Source organism: Mauremys reevesii, linkage group 10 (assembly GCF_016161935.1).
Source record: "Mauremys reevesii isolate NIE-2019 linkage group 10, ASM1616193v1, whole genome shotgun sequence".
Taxonomy (NCBI): domain Eukaryota; kingdom Metazoa; phylum Chordata; order Testudines; family Geoemydidae; genus Mauremys; species Mauremys reevesii.
The window spans coordinates 72,322,476-72,339,359 of NC_052632.1; the positions used below are offsets into that span (position 1 = coordinate 72,322,476).

The window sequence follows — 16,884 nt, forward strand, 5'->3', positions numbered from 1 at the left end:
GCCAGATCTTCTGAGAAGTTCAAGTACATTTTCACTAAGTATCTTTTTTGCAGGCTCGTATCAGCTAAAATGGTAGCGGAATATCATAAATAAGCAAACTTAAATTGTTTAAATAGAAACTATGAAGAGTTTTATTCAATTATATAGTATATTAACCTATATTTTTTTTTAAATAGCCAAAGATAGACTTCAAGCAGGAACTTGATGCATTTCCCATAGAATCAGCATCTCACTGTATCATCTAACACTGTCCTCCTTATTAGAAATTGTTCTCCTAATGGTGATTGATTGGTCAGGCATTAGGGGGTTGTTGTTTTTCCTACTGAAGGCCATCAAGAACACGTCCAAATTTCGTGGCTATCACATTAATCAAAGGGAAACAAAATCCAAGGACAAGAAGCTCAACAGATGTTTTAAGAATGTAAGACCTGGGCTTTAAAAGAACAGGACAAAAACAATCTAAGCCCACTTAGATCCATAGTGTCAGATTTTTTAGCCCATGTAAATGCATATAAGAGGCTACAAGATCATTCCTGCAGGAAAAAGAAGTTTCTCACCTGTCAGCTGGAAAGATTTAACAGCACTTTATAGCACATTCATATTACAAAAATCCCTCTTCAACTGCCCACTTGTGACACCACTGCTTAGAAAGTTACTAGCAAAGTGCCTACTCAGATTTTCAAGGAAAGACTTCACCCACCTAATTCTGATTTGGTACACAGTAAGGGTGAGAAAAATGAGTTCTAGTGAGAAGAACCATTTGCATTTTTTTACATGCTTTTCCTTGGCTGGTGATGATACTCTGAGGTCTTCTGTTCAACCACTTGCCACTTTCATCATCTCATCAAAGACCAAAATGTATTCAGACAACATGTGTGACAGAGAAATGAACACTGAAGTCCAAAGGGCAACTGACCTAAAATGGAGACCTTGCTCAGGAATTCTTCATACATCTTTCGCTTTCTCAGTGTGCTGCCCTGTTATTAAAGAGAGAGAGAAAGAGAGAGAGAGAGAAAAGACAGAACATTACACGAAGTATTTTTGTGATTTGCTCCTCCAGCTGCTCTTTCTGATTTTTTTTTCTTTCTGAAACTCAAACACAGCCAGTATAAATAGCCTACGGCAAGATTTTCTTCATAAAATGTCTGGGTAAGCCGTATCCTTGATAAGTAATGTCAGTAAGGATCAAATTCATCCTTCATATAACTCCACTGACTTGTATGAAGTTACTGGACACCAAGGATGAATTTGGTCCCTTTTCAGCAATTAATTTTAAGCAGCTGCATTTCTCCATTAATTTTTAGATATTATTATGCATGAGGCCCACAAGTAGTGAGCTTACAATTAAAAAATGGGAGGAAACCCATTACAGAGTCAGTCTGATCTGCCTGCTCAGACACCCTTGGCTTCAACGGGGCTCACCAAGGGTTTATTATTAAGTATTATTTTATATTATTTATATATATATCTTTACAGCAGCTTCTATAATGGTGCTCCAACCTAGTTAGGCCCTCTAGGTGCATATGGAATACAAATAAACAAAATTATTATTGTTATTATTGAAAAAGGTTATGATGATGTAGTATTTTATCTGGTTACATGCAGCCATCGTAAAGAGTTTTCAGAACATCAGAAAGGGATTCAATTAGGACCCTAGACTTTTCAAATACAAGATGCACTGCACCGAGATTACTCTTTGCATAAGAAAAGGTGTCCTGCCCTACAGAACTTTCCCAGCAGTTTTAGTCACACATTATCAATCTCACCCCTTCTCCCCACATTGTATAGTCATAGGTGATCTAAAAGAACAAGTTCCGTCCCTGGTAACAAAGAGCAAACCATAGAAAAAGGTTGTTCTTGCCATCATTCAATATTTGCTTGGTTTACAATTATTCACTCTGCAGAGCTGTATAAGAATCAAGCCCATTTTCCGGCTGTGTGAAAGATCTTGGTAGAAGGTGCACCTGCTAGCCAGAGCTATGAAGGCAGAGCCCAGTGCAGAGAGGACATGCTAATCTTTTGAGGAATGGGGAAACCCCAGGCCACATTTACTCACACCGTGGGTGGATAAGCCATAAATAAATATTAGTGTTTGCTGTAGAAAAAGCCACTTGTCTTGTTCTCCTGTAAGGGGAAAGTGTTGATGGGTGTTGGGAAGAGAGATGAAAAGGGCAGTATAAAAATTCCATTGTCAAAGCATCCAGTAAGGGTCAAAATATAAAACTGGGACAAAACTCTGGAAAGAACAGAGCCAGATACCTCTGTTCAGTTATACAACTAAGAACTAAACTTCTCTCTTCCTACACCCACCCATAGATCTGATCCAAAACTCACTGAAGTCAATGGGAGTCTTTCTAGTGATTTCAATAGGGTTTGAATTTGGCCCCAGAATAACAGCACCAGCAGTTGCTGCCACCTTCTCTCTACTCCTACACCAGCTCTGCAGTGGGATAGAAGCATCAGCACCAGCAGTAACGGCTAATTACGCTCCTTCTGGGTCCACTGTGCATCGGAGCAGCAGTCACTGTCATTTTTGCTCCTCTCCTAGGCTCCTTCTGTACTGGAGTAGAATCACCAGACCAGCAGTGGCTGCCACATTCTACCAGCTGCCTTTGCACCACAGCAGCAGCAGCCAACATCATTGCTCCCATCCTTCACAATTGTATAGCCCCCGATGATCCTTTGTCTCCCAGGATCTCTCCTCATATGCTGAGATAGCACTGGTAACCTTCGCCTGACCTCGTCATCTGACTAACTATGTTCTCTACCTCAGAGGCCCTCAGAGTACTGGAAATGCCAAGAGTAAAAACATAAACTTCAAATGGAGGAGTTTCTGCAAACCTCGCCAAATCCTGACAGCTCACTGTGAGACAATGAATGGAAAACTGGACCTTGTGTACTCCCTGCTCTCCTCCCTGCAATCCAGAGTGGAAACCAGACCAGCAAAATTGACAGCTGTGGAAAACCAGATTGGTGGTTTAGATCGATGGGCCAGGGCATGTAGAGACAGATGTGGAAAATGCTTTTAAAATTACTGCGGACACAGATGAATTTTAAGAAGCAGTAATCAGAAGCCATGAAAGGCTGCCCGACCACAGCCTGGAGTATTTAGAGAACTAGACGAGAGACAGAAAGGTAAGAACTCTAGACATCCTGGCTGGCACTGAGGGCAAAGAGCCCATCAATTTCTTTAAGAAATGTGTGTGTAAACTCTTGATTCTGTAAGATTATAACAATGCCAATGCAGTTCTATAGAATTCTCCGACAAAACTAGCCTGATTGGAATGTTGTAAGTGTGAAGAACTAAATGGAAGTTTATTCTTCATTATTAATATTTATTATTATTATTGTTGTTGTGATAGCACCTAGAGACAGGAATCAAGACTGAGATTCCATTTGCACTAGCTCATGTACAGAAACATGGTGAGAGACAGTCCATATAGGTCAAAGATCCCTATGGTCTAACAACAGACAAAAAGGGAGGAGAGAAAAGAGAGGAAAAAGGACTTGCCAAAGGTTACACACAGAGCCAGTGGCAGAGCTAGAAGTGGAGTCCAGTTTTCCTGACTCCCACTATACCAAGGAGACAGTTCTTCAAAAGAAGAGCGACAATGCATTCTAGCAACAAAAAGCCCCACTGGTTTCCCTAGACCTCAGCCTAAGGACCTAGAACCAGGGGCGGCTCTAGGCACCAGCGGGCCAAGCACCCGCTTGGGGCGGCATCCTGGGGAGGGCGGCATTTGGCTCCGGTGGAGCTCCCGCCGGCATGCCTGCGGCAGGTCCACCGGAGCCCGGGACGAGCGGACCTGCCGCAGGCATGACTGCGGCGGGTCCCGTCTTCCCACGGCTCCGGTTGAGCTCCCGCAGGCATGACTGTGGCAGGTCCGCTCGTCCCGGGCTCCGGTGGACCTGCCGCAGGCATGCCGGCGGGAGCTCCACCGGAGCCAAATGCCGCCCTCCCCAGGATGCCGGAGCCGCGGGAAGAGGGGACCCGCCGCGGGACTGGGGAAGGGCGGTGCAGCGCTCCGCGCTGCTTGGGGCAGCCTACTTTGTAGAGCCGCCCCTGCCTAGAACCAAGGAACAAAATTGGTAGAAATGAAAAAGGAGCAAAGCTAGCTGCCACATATTAAAAAGCCCACACCCTGTCTACACACAGCTTCAGAGATCCATATTATCAGGCGGGTGCATCCCTGCGTCACACATATTAAACATGGTTAAAAAAATTTCTAGTGTAGAGAGGGCCTAGTTCATGTGTTTGGGAAAGAAACCTTTAAAGTATGAATTAAATATGCCTAAGTCTGCAGCCAACCTCGAACAATAGTTCTGAGATGTAGGAATTGTTTCTATTCATCTCAATGAGGTATTAATGCTGAAGTTGGATGACATTTCATGGTGCTTGGAAAAGCATAACTCTGCTTGGGTGCTGGAGAGAGCATGCTGAGCTGTGGGAGTTGCGATGCAGGGATGGTTCTAGGGGTGGGCGAGCAAAGGCAGTCACCCTGGGCGCCACAGGTGTCAGACCACTGTGCCGTTCAGCTTTTTGTTGTTGTTGTTGTAGTTACTCTGCTGTGACTGGCTGGCCATTTTTGCTCCGCTGATTGGGCTGGCTCTGCTTTTTTGTCGTTGTTTTCGGTCTGCCATTTGGGGAAGAGAGTGGGGAGGAGCCAAAAACGTTTTCCACCCTGGCTGGCAAAACAGCTAGGGCTGCTCCTGTTGCTATGATGTACAAGAGCCAGTACATCCTCCCACTGTCCATCAGGAAAGCAGGGCAAAGCAATGCCTTCACATAGAAGTCTTGAGTTCTTCAGGCAACCCTACTTGGCCACCAGCTCTTGCACTCTGTCCAATTACAGAAGAAAAGATTCTCTGCTTCCTCTCACCACTTCCAAAGCACTTGCCCAGGCATGGGCATAAAACTTAGTTCAGAATGTTTTGTTGTTACTTTAGGATATCCTTCTGTGTTTTGACTGCCTCCAGGGTACAGCAGAGGGATACTTTAGAGAAAACATTACTACAATATTATTACAACACAAACACATGGTTATTTGTTCTGGTATTCAGATCAGTATTGCTGACCTTTATACCACATGGAAACAGGAAGAGAGAGAATTTTTGATTTCCTACTTCTCTGCCTCCCTTAATCCCCATCTCCAGCGTTCTCCTCACATTCTTCCATTTGTTTTGTGCCATCTCATCTGCTTTTTATAACTTGTCCATTTAGAATAGTAGCCTGCCCTAGCTACTGGCCACAGTTTGATTGCGGATAGGAGGGTGGTAGAATTACAAAACCAATGGATGAAGAAAAGCATTGTGGGTAATATATCTAGATTTTAAGAAAGCACTGGATTGTCCCATAAAACATTACTCAGAGAGTCAATGTAAATCAGACAGAATATGAACACTATCATAATCCTTTGCACTATCGTAACCATTCCATTAGTTTCCTGTCTACTTGAGAATCAGAGAGGTGCCAAGTGGAATGTTGCAGGGATCTGTGTTAGGCCTGTTCTTATATAAGCTCCTCATTAATGATCTAGCAGACCTATCTAGCCAATAACACACTAATGAAATCTGCAGGTTGGGAAACATTGTGAAAAGCTGGCAGAATGGGGAAATACCACCAAGGGGCCTAGAGAGATTTGAAACAGGGGTAGAAAAAAAATGAGATTCAGTTTGGAAAATACAGCTAAGAGATCTAGGGAAAGCAATCCAAGCACAAATATTCAACAGGACAGATAAACCTGGAAAGTAGTAATGCTGAAAGAGATTTATGGACAGTCAGACGTAAGTTCGCAATGTGATACTGCAGCAAAAACAAGTCCAATACAATTTTGATCTGTATATGCAAAGACATCCTACCACAGAGCAGAGAGATAATAGTAATAACATATATGGTTTTGGTGTAACTATACTTAGCACGTTGTGATCTGTCTGTTCCCTCCTTGCCAGAAAGACATAGACAAATTGTAAGGAATTCAGGGAAGAATTAACTGAAACATTTAGGAATGGCTTGTGAGGAAATATTAACAGTATAAATATGTGTCGTTTAGCTGATCAACAAATAAGAGGATTTTAAGGAGAGGAAATGAAAATGATCTACAAATATCTAAAGGATGTAAACTCCAAGGAGGCACAGAAACTATAATTTAGGATACACAGAGGCATAACTAGGAGTAATGGGAGGAAGTTAAGAAAGGAGTAATTTAAGACGAATATCAGGAAAATCTTCCTGACTGTGAGATCTATTAGCCCGTGGAAAAGTTTCCCAAAGGAAGTGGGGAAGTCTCATTGTTTGGGACACTTAAAACCGGGATAGATAAAAACACTAGTAAGAGTACTTTAGGGAACAATTCTACACTAACAGGGAGCTTGACAAACTGATCTGATCTTTCTCCCCTCCATCTCCTTCTGCTTCTTTCCACCCACCCTCTTAGTCTCCTCTCCCTCCTTCTCTGAAGCAGAATCCTCATTCACAAGTTCATACTTAAAAGATGACTGTTCCCATTTACAAGGAGGAATCTTTAATATGGAGAGGGCAGTGTCTCCCTTTAAATTCTAAGCTACAGTGTTCCTCTTGGTGTCAGTCAGAAGAAGCAAAACCAGATTAGTTCACCAACTCCATCCCAGAAAGGGGTTCAAATCCCTTCAGTTTTAGAGGAGCTCAAGACTTCGCAGGCTCCCAACTTAGTTTAAGCAGCACACAGCTTGGTCATTGTTCTGTATACATTAGGGTAGCCAGGGCATCTGATGCCCCCAAACAGGTACTCAAATTGCCCCTCCCTCCTCTACTTTCTCTCTTCCCACTCCAATCTATCCCTTTCTTCCCCTTTGCTCGCCTCTTTGCTTTCCTTCTCCAGCTCCTTTTATTTATTTATTTTCAGAAGTACAGCTGGGCCGGCTGGAGTTGATTGGATATTTCCTAAAAAGCCCCGCCTTGAATGACAAGCCAAACAAACGAATGGTAGAACAAGGCTCAAGTTTCAGATAAAAGGGTTGTGCTGGCAGGTATGCAGCTGGCAGGAGGTGCTGGAATGGCGACCATTCCATCTCAATTTTTATCCCTACATAAAACTGATATTGAATTATGCTTAAAATGTACATTCTTAAAGGAGCACAACAAAGAGTCACTGAAACAATGCATACTAACCATGAAAACAAAGTATGCCATAAGATCCTACTGCTATATTGCACAGATGTTAAATGGAATGCAGGCTTTGGATTTGGTTTATGTTTTGGCCACCCTGCAATGTACATTGTACAAAATGTGCAGTTGATGTGACTTAATTTTTCTGAGTGGTAAAAGAAACAGTGTTCTCCGATCCAAAGCAGTATGAAGCATTGTTGGTAAAACAAGGTCAGAACATAAATGAAGTCAGACATTACAGTAGGGATGGACTAACCTTGACTGGTCATTAGTTGTGTCCCAACAGTATAGCCCGTGGATATAAGTAACTAGCTGTGAATAAATTGAGGCTGGAAATTAGAAGAAGGCTTCTAACCATCAGAGGGGTGAGGTCCTGGAACAGCCTCCCACTAGGAGTGTTGGGAGCAAACTACCTAACCAGTTTTAAAACGGAGCTTGATAAATTTATCCATGGGATTATATGATGGGGTTGCCTGCAATCCCTGATGATCAAGGAAGTCCCTTCCAATCCTACGTAACTCACTGTATAAGCAGGGCCGGCTTGTCATGCCACAGACAGACCCCAGCAACTGCAGGACAAAGGGGCTGTTGGGGTTTGTAGCCATTCAGATCAGAGGTGAGAAGGTCACAACTGGCCAGATGGCTCATGTGGACAACTTCAGTGATGTTGTGGCTGACTAGACCAAAGTTTGTGTGTCCAGCCTGTAACTTCTTCCCTATAACAGCCAAGTCAAGTGAGTTGGAGGGAGGGTAAATTACTCTCTGAAAGGAGAAATTATGACACCATTTTAACAGATTATGTGTTATATCCTCAGCCTGAGGGCTGACTTGGCTGGGAGATGGACTTGATGTTTTAGTATAGGGGCATTATTAGAAAATGGACATTTTGTCTCCTTTTATCCTTGTATATGTGGCATTCGCTGTATGCAGTCTTGGGGAGCTCCCTATCCCCAAAGGTTTTCAATCCAAATGGCAAGGAAGACAGCAGCAACATTTTAGCAACTTAAGCTGCATGACAATTCCAAGCCATAGATTCCTTACTACCCACACTCAGGAAGATATAAACATGAAAACAAAGATACCCACAAACGTGTTACATAGGTAAGGCAAGCAACATACAACACAGATAACTTTCCTAGACAGAGGAAACAAGGTTAGAGAACTGGGTGGCGTGCTCAGAAAGAACATTTGGGGAGGTGAGGAAGAGAGTTGACTGGTTTAGAAGAACTTTTTTAACCCCCATAGAATTTCAAAGTTATAATGCTTTGTGAAAGATTGCAATGAATGCCAAACATCTCAACTGAAGGAACTGAACCGAGGCTTGCTATCATCACAGCTGGTTGAGTGAGTGTAAATATGACCCTCAAGCACTAAGCTGCCTAGGAAGAGACGATGAAATATGCAGAAATACATCTGTTTTAACATGGTTCTTTCAAGACAGGCTGAAGCAACAAATGCATGGCAAATGAAATCAAAAGCTAGATCGACAGTGTGCATCAGACTTTAGTCCACTCCAAGAAAAAAAAGTTACAATTATGGATACAGTAAATCTAAAAGCATCACTGAAATGCTTAAGTGGATAAAAAAAATGGCAATGAGCAGAAGTAACTGGTAAGAGACCAGACAATATGTGGGACATCTAAAATACTAAGCAACTCTCTGATGGAGGGCAGTAGACATTCCATTTTTAATGGCACCAACTATACCACTTTAAAAAAAAAAAAAAAACAACAACCCTGAAATGTAAAAACAACAAAGTGCTCATACACAAAATCATCTTGCTATGAACCTAGTGACCGAAAGCAGCAAGGGATTCTAAATGCATTTTAAAGGCAGTTATCTGTATATTAGAATCAGATAGATGCTCACGATAGTCAAGCTGTATCTATGTTTCGCATACTTGCACCAGCATTAAAGGGGCAGGCTCCTCTGCTACAGGTTATATGCCTTTTTAGTAAAATTCCTTCTGGCACCAGAAATGCCCACCCAGCTTTTGAAGATAGTTATCAAATGGAGATGAGCATCTGACCCCTAATTGAGTGATCAAACCTGAATGGTTCACAAGCTTCAGTGTGATTAGTTATTGCCATTTTCATCAAGTTTTAGACCAAAGGGGCCTCAAAAGCGAAGATGATTGTAAAATTTTCCTCTTTATTCTTGTGTAACTGCATAAGATAGATTAAAGTAAGAACCAAACGGCCTTTCTTAAAAAGCCAGAGAACACATCAGTTATGCTGTTTATTTCTCTCTTGTACAATTTCTCTTTTGTACTTTTGAATCGTATTTGCACCAAGCAGATTCATCTCAAGCAGTATTCTAGATACCTGTCTTGATTGCCTTAGTCAAGTACTAGTGGACAAGTTATGTTCTCCTTCCCTATGAGTTTTTAAAAAAAAGTTTTAAATAAATGTCTTATTGAAGGTCAATGAAGGCTGCTCCTGCACTAAGCAGCTTTCAAATAGTACTCATCCTGTTCATCCACAGAACTGATACAGCATCTTTAGTGGCGTTACTAGCTGCTTGTCAATGAATCTCAATCCTGTCCTAGAGGGGCCGTCTCCTATCTCTATGGATGGAAGAATAATTTCATCTACTTCTCCAATGAATCTTTAGCTCCTCTACTGAGAGTGCCAGTTGTGATGGTGATTTTTGTGATGTGGACACCAGTCCATGAAGAACTAGATATATGCCACAAACTCACTTCACTGAGGCACCCACCAGTCATCATATGGCATAAATATTATGTCTCGGCTGAACTCAGTTGGATGTGAACTAATGACCCTGACACTGAAAACCATTGTATCCCTTTGCTAAACTCTTAAGCTACCCACCTAGTAATTCCATTTGTACTGTATATATTTTTAATACACATTCTTTTCTTACCAAGAAATCATAGTAACATTTGCTCCAGGCCAGAATGAAATAAATGTAACCAATGAAGAAAAGTTCCTATCAAGAAAGATGCTTTGAATAACATTATTCAAGTGTAAACTATCTACAGGAAGGGAATATTTTGTGGAGGAGAAAAGAGTATGTACATTCACATCAGAAAAACAAATAATTGTGGTGAAACTATGACATTGCTTTAGCTAAGCGTGTGTCAAAGTTTCCATTATTAATCCACAACTCAAGGTCTAATGACAAATCAACAGCCTAACGCATGCTGCAGGTGGCCAGCTTCTATGACGGGCTTCTTTGAAAAGACTTGGGGGAGGGAGGGAGAGGAAGGAATCTTTTCCTGAAGTCACAGAGTGTTAGCAGCTTTCTGAAGCTGCTACTGCAGTTTTAGGGTCATGCAGTGTTATTTATTGTGCCATGGACATACATGGCACTTTGTTGACAAACAAGGATGCAGGGGAGGTAGGGGGTTCATATCCTGGACTCACTGAAGTCAATGGGAGTTTTCCCACTGACTGTAATGGAGCCAAGAGCTCATTCGGAGCTCCTGCCAAGAAGAGCTTATAGTGTAAGTTAGAATGACGACAATACAAGGCAACAAGCATGGGGTGTTGTTGAGGGAGGATAGGAGGGGGTTGACAACAAGAAGATGATGTGAGGTAGCTTAGAGGAGTAAATGTGGACCTCGAGGGTTTCACAGTTTTAAATAATTACTGATGTATTATTATGTATGATAGGGGAAGTACTCAGGGGTTCCTGGCACACAGCCCCACGCTCATTCCTGGCACACAGACCCACAGTTTTATTTTAATGTGCATTTGTTTGTTTTAGAGCCCTAAACTGCAGAGGGTTTAGCACTGATATAATTTGAATGTAAAATATAAACGTTGTGCACATTTATGGCACAATACCAGTAATGTGAATAAGTCATAACATTTAAAACTCACCATTAAAATGCGTCTGTAGCTGTCCCTGTCGATGCCCCAAAGTTTGAGGTCTGTCTTGGCCTTGACAGTGGCAGCTCTTGGTGTTCCATAGATCAAGGCAAGCTCCCCAAAGCTGCCTCCTTCTCCAATGCTGGTAACCCATTCTCCATTTACATAAACCTACAAAAGGAAGAGGGAAAAAATAATCGGGGGACTTATCTGTGCTTTTTCCTTCTACTTCCAGTTACCTAAAAACCCATTAATAATTTCCTATCTATCTAAGTTGGATAGTGCTGGGAGGCACAGAAAGAAAACAGTAGCCTAACAGTTTCCTCGCTCAGTTACAAAAGAGGGTGACAACCCGCTTTGTGGATAGAATTTCAAGTCTTCTTGCTTCAGCACAATAATTGTATTTACTCTCTGAGTTTTCAGCTCCTGTGGTTAACTGGCATCAAGTTTTCCTTCCCTGTGTTCAGCACTCAGAGAATCGACAAGCAGAACTGTCACAACTTTGGCTTTTTATTAACACTGTCAAACTTGAAAGGAAGGAGATTTGTTAAAAACTGTAATGAGATTTGTCGGAAAGCACCATTGCTGTGAACTGACAAACAGAATAAAACAAGGAAAACATCTTCTGAAAGGGGAGATTTTTCTTTTATAAGCTTATTCTCTTCATCAATTACCCAAGGATAGTTTTCAAAGTCTCCCATTGACTTAGTGGGTTACTGACTACTTTGGATTTGATAGCATGTAAATATAACTATCCTTTTCCTTCCACTCATGGACCAGCTCTATTGGTCTCCAGGACTCATAATTAATTTATTAAACTACCATTATGATCCTGCTGATTAAATGGATTGGATCCAAAGCTATTTTAGATCAGAAAATATAATTGATTGATGTAGTTATCACACAACATTTTTACTGGGTGAAATACAACCCAGTACAGAGGGCCTACCCAAGTTCCTTTGCATCATGTAAGTCCTTCACTTGAGTAGATGGGGTGAGGGCAGGGTCCCTACACTAGGGTGAATTCCTCCTGCTATCCATTGACAGTACAGCTTCTGAAGCATTACATTGCATTCAGAGAATGCGATTGATTGTGTATTTTGCAGCGTGCATGTAGTTTTGTCATTATACACTGACATAAGGGGCATTCTTTTTAGGCTGTTAATGCGTTAAGGAGTTTAAAGAACAGCAGACACTGCATGCACATATCAAGTGCAGAATATATCCTAATGTATTATGGAGCAGTAACAATAGAAATCAATGAGACTGAACATTAGTGCTGTAACAGCTCTATAAAGAAAAATGTAATAAAAGAAACATATGATTAGGGGCGTCTCTATGTATTTTGCTGCCCCAAGCACGGCAGTCAGGTGGCTTTCAGCAGGATGCCTGCGGGAGGTCCGCCGGTCCTGCGCCTTCGGTGTCCCCGCCACTGAATTGCTGCCGAAGCCACGGGACCGGCGGACCTCCCGCAGGCGCGCCGCCGAAGGCTGCCTGACTGCTGCCCTCATGGCAACCGGCAGGCCGCCCCCCGCGGCTTGCCACCCCAGGCACACGCTTGGTACGCTGGTGCCTAGAGCTGCCCCTGCATACAATTATTCTGTACTCAAACAGAAAAAAACAAAAAAGAAAACCGAAATAATTTCACATAACCTATTACAAATAATGGATTCATGCAATTTTTTTAATATAAATTAGGACCCTGTATTACTTAAGAATGAAAAAAATAAGGTGTCTAATATGGGGCAAAATATATGCATATTTGGTCTTTTCCCAAAAATAAAAACAAATTTCAGTATATTTTGTGTGTGTGTATATCTATCTATCTATCTATCTATCTTCCTCTTAAGCAGAAAAGATGTCCCTTGTGTTACAGCCCAAATCAATCTCAGTTTGTTTTGCCCAATACTCATTCAAGCCCTGATCCAGCTCCCGTTGAGGCCTTTCCACTGACTTCAATAGGAATTGGAACAAGCCTTCAGGGCATGGGGCAGCTTAACTGATCAGAGACCTTGTATGAATGTAAGGACTGCGTGGGATTTCTATTAACCCTAATGCGGAACTATAGCTGAAGAGACAGTGCTGTGGGTGTCTGTATTGCAGGAGCATCCTGGAGATCAAGGGATAGAAGCAAAAGGTAAAAAATAAACCAAAATAGGCAGGCAGTAACCAAGCCATGAATGCAAGCCGTGAAAGTCGTTTGTAGCTGAATTTCTTCATTACTACGGGGGAATGACACATTCAATAATAGCAGGGTTTCTTTTGATCTGTGACATAGGCTTTGGAAGGAAAACCAAATGGAATGTTGGGTCAATCGTTAATTCTTCTCATGATGCGAAACTTACACACAAAAGAGTGTTTAAAAGTCCGAAGTCTGGTTGAAGTGTGAATCCTGGGAACCCCTGCATCTCAAAAGCAGGGAAGGTGGATGAATAAAATGAGGGGCCTATAAAGTTTGGTAACCTAATGAAAGTAAATCTTAAAAAACAAAACACCTTCCATATTTAAACATTGCAAAATTGGCCAGATGCATTTTTCTTAGAGATAGTGGGTAGGTGTCTTCTTATTGTGAAGCATCAGGAATAGACAACCAGCAGAGGTAGCAAAGAATCCTGTGGCACCTTATAGACTAACAGACGTTTTGCAGCATGAGCTTTTGTGGGTGAAGAAGTGGGTATTCACCCACGAAAGCTCATGCTGCAAAACATCTGTTAGTCTATAAGGTGCCACAGGATTCTTTGCTGCTTCTACAGAACCAGACTAACACGGCTACCCCTCTGATACTTGACAGCAGAGGTAAACACTGCACTACACGGACCCATCGGTCTGCTCCAATAAGGCAACTCTTGTGTCCTCAGTGAGGGTCTGATCAAAGGTAAAATCCACTGAATGAGTTTTGGGTTAGGCCCTGAATGCCAGCTGATCTCTCATCCTGAATTTACTCTCAGGACAGAAAGTTATTTTGTATATGGTGTCTTGCTGTTGAACTGAATTTCTATTATTGCGTAAAAGTGTGGTAAGATGACTTGCTAACATGATGGGTGTTTCTTTAGGACGGAAATGACAGCATCTGAACTATAAATGGGAAGTGTGCTCACTCCAGCACCCGCATTTTGAAACTGTAACATGGAAATTCTTGTTAAGTCAATAAGTGGCAAACCAAAGGAGGACAATTAATCTGGTGAAACTCAAAGTAGAGTGAGTGAAGTACTGACATTTATAATAGTTGCACTGCAATAAAAAAGGCTGAAGTTAATCCACTCCAAGCCATCTTTAATTTTACTATCCCACTTGACTAGACTCCACGAAACATGTTTGACATATGGTTTGTAAACAGTTTGTGAAAATGGTCAAACCCCACTAAGTGTGTCAGGTTTAAAGCATTTTGAACTGAAACCAAATCTTGATCCGATGACATGATCACTGGGCCCAGCACTCTCTTCCCCAATAAAAACATCATTTTCCAATTTCAATCTCCTGAAGACAAAACAACACAAGAAGAACTATTGTCCTTTAAGAGGAAAGCCATTGTACTACACTCTGCAGAATGCTCCCTAAGTCAACAATCAACTTTTGTCTTCATGATGATGATAAAGTGAATTGATGATATATTATACTGTCATTCTGTCCTTTAGCTGAAAGTTCAACCCCGCTAAGATTCCTTTCAAGGTGGAATTTAAAAAAAAGAAGAGGAAAGGAAAGGTGAAGATGAGGCTATTTTGGGAAAGAAAGCTGTGTTGCATAGCAGCAGCTTGGCAGATCCCATTTCTCTCCCTCCAAAAAAATACTGGTTATAGGATCTGGCTTATACATGTTATATATTTATGAACCCTCACCAATGCAGAGAGTACACAATCAAAACAGTCCGAGTTGTTACTTGGACAGCTGACCCAGCTGCACAGTAGTGGGAACTTTTTACTTTCATGTAGCTGTAAAGGAATGCATAGCCACAGATGCCCAAATATGAAGGGCAATCATGCTGCCAGATCCTGCTACTTTCTGGAGATCAAAGGCATTCTAGATTTCTATTGTTTTTCATCTCTGTTGGTATGAACACTGCAATTTTTGTTAGCAAGACGAATTACCCAAGTGGGCTCACTTTCTATTTTTTATATAGAAGGTTAGCGGGAAGAATCTTGTGTGATATTGTACTCTTCAATTCCTTTCCTCACAGGCTGTGATATACATTAGGCACTAACCGTGAGAGAAAATCGAAGCGACTCACACAAGGCTCAGTGGTCTAGGAGCACATCTTAGTTTAGTTCATCTTCAGGTTACTTATAAAAATAGGATTTAATCTTACCAATAATAGTAACTCCCCCATTTGCTTGGGAAGTGGGATATGGAAGTATATTCAGACCTAACAAATGTACTTCCGCTTTTCAGTCCTCAGTTTTATATTGCTGATTTCTTATTAACCATTTGCATTTCTTGCTGCCCCGCTACACTCTATGGAGGCAATCACACTCATTTAATACATTTGTGTATTGAAATTATCCCGGTATTGCAACTTTCAGCATCCCATTATGTTATGCAATAATTTCGGCCCTGTGCCTTGTCTGGAGAAAGTTGGTCCAAATATTTCTGTCCCCAAAACAGAAATGAGGCTCATTTCTTCTTGGAAATCTAAATGAGTCTTAAACCTGAAGTTTTTATACATGTGGGTGACTTTCACACATGATGCTATCAAAATTTGGGACTATCTTTAAAATCCTCAGAAACTCAAAGTGGCATCTTGAAAATTGTAACCCAGAGAATGTACTTATTAGATTTTTTTAAATCATCCATTAGAAAATACAAAGATGTGAAACATGGGCAATGTTAACGATGAGGAATTCTAGTTGTCATGGATGCATTTAATTAAAAACACAGAAAAAAAAGGGTGGGGAGGCTCTTCAGCAAAGGCAATACCATTAGATCTCATTGATCAATAGGTTAGTATTAAGTTTAACTAGCTCTTAAAAATCCAGCAATATTCATAGATCAGCTGCTGTGTAACTTTTGTTTGTTTCACTTTGTTTTATTTTTATATTTCACCATACAAGGGTGGCTGTGGCCTTTGTAAACTTGCCAGTTTTACCCAAGATGAACAGATAAGATTACCTTAGTGTCCACAAGATTTCTTTGTACTTGTCTATTATATAATGCTGTAGGAAATACCCTGAATACGATAAATATTCAAGTTAAAGTACAAATACTATTTAGTTGTCTAGACAACTGGCAAGATTTTACTTGGTTTTCCACCACAGTGCATTTGGCTGTTGTTTTACAAGAAGAAAACACCCGAAAATGATTGCAAAAAGAGTTACAACCCTATTAAATACAATAGGAAGTTGTTGTTTTAAAAATATATTTTAAAAGGATCGTTGAGGGTGGTTTTTAAGCAAAATGTGAGGTTATAAGATTAAAATAATAAACAGGAGGACAGTTTTATATTTAGAAATATGGATTAGAGATTTCTGCAAGGAACACATATTTTAGCAGGTACTTTCCACATCTTTACTGGAAACCATAATATAAGCCTCACTAGATACATTTTTGGCATACATCCACATTTTTTCCAAGTAGTAGAGCTTCCAGTAGACACCTGACCTCTGAAACTTAAAGCCTCGAGCCATAATCTAGCTAGCAGAAACTTATTCCTCATATAGGGCTAGACCATGAGTTAACAATCTTCCCTGAGACAGTGGCAATATGTGCTACCCCTGCAGCAACCCAATAGGGAGATTCTGATTATGACCTATTGAGTCACAATCTCTCTCCCAGTCTCCCTGCTGCTCTGGTTGAGGGAGTACACCATGCCAGGTTTGTACCTGGTACAGATATGCCGCCTCGTGCATTGGAGGTCAAGCCAAGGCTCCAGCCTTTTGTGTTTCCCCTCCTGCATTGTGAGTGGCACAACAGGTA

General features: G+C 41.3%; 1 protein-coding gene across 3 annotated transcripts in view; it reads right to left on the minus strand.

Moving 5' to 3' along the window:
- PRKAR1B (protein kinase cAMP-dependent type I regulatory subunit beta) overlaps nt 1-16,884 on the minus strand; it is a 120,271-nt gene that overhangs the window by 30,376 nt on the left and 73,011 nt on the right. For all 3 annotated transcript variants that reach the window (XM_039492928.1, XM_039492927.1, XM_039492929.1), the window contains 2 exons: nt 10,990-11,148; nt 917-977 (listed from right to left, as the gene is read on the minus strand). In XM_039492928.1, coding sequence (XP_039348862.1) covers nt 917-977; nt 10,990-11,148 — 220 coding nt within the window. The remainder of the gene's footprint in view (nt 1-916; nt 978-10,989; nt 11,149-16,884) is intronic.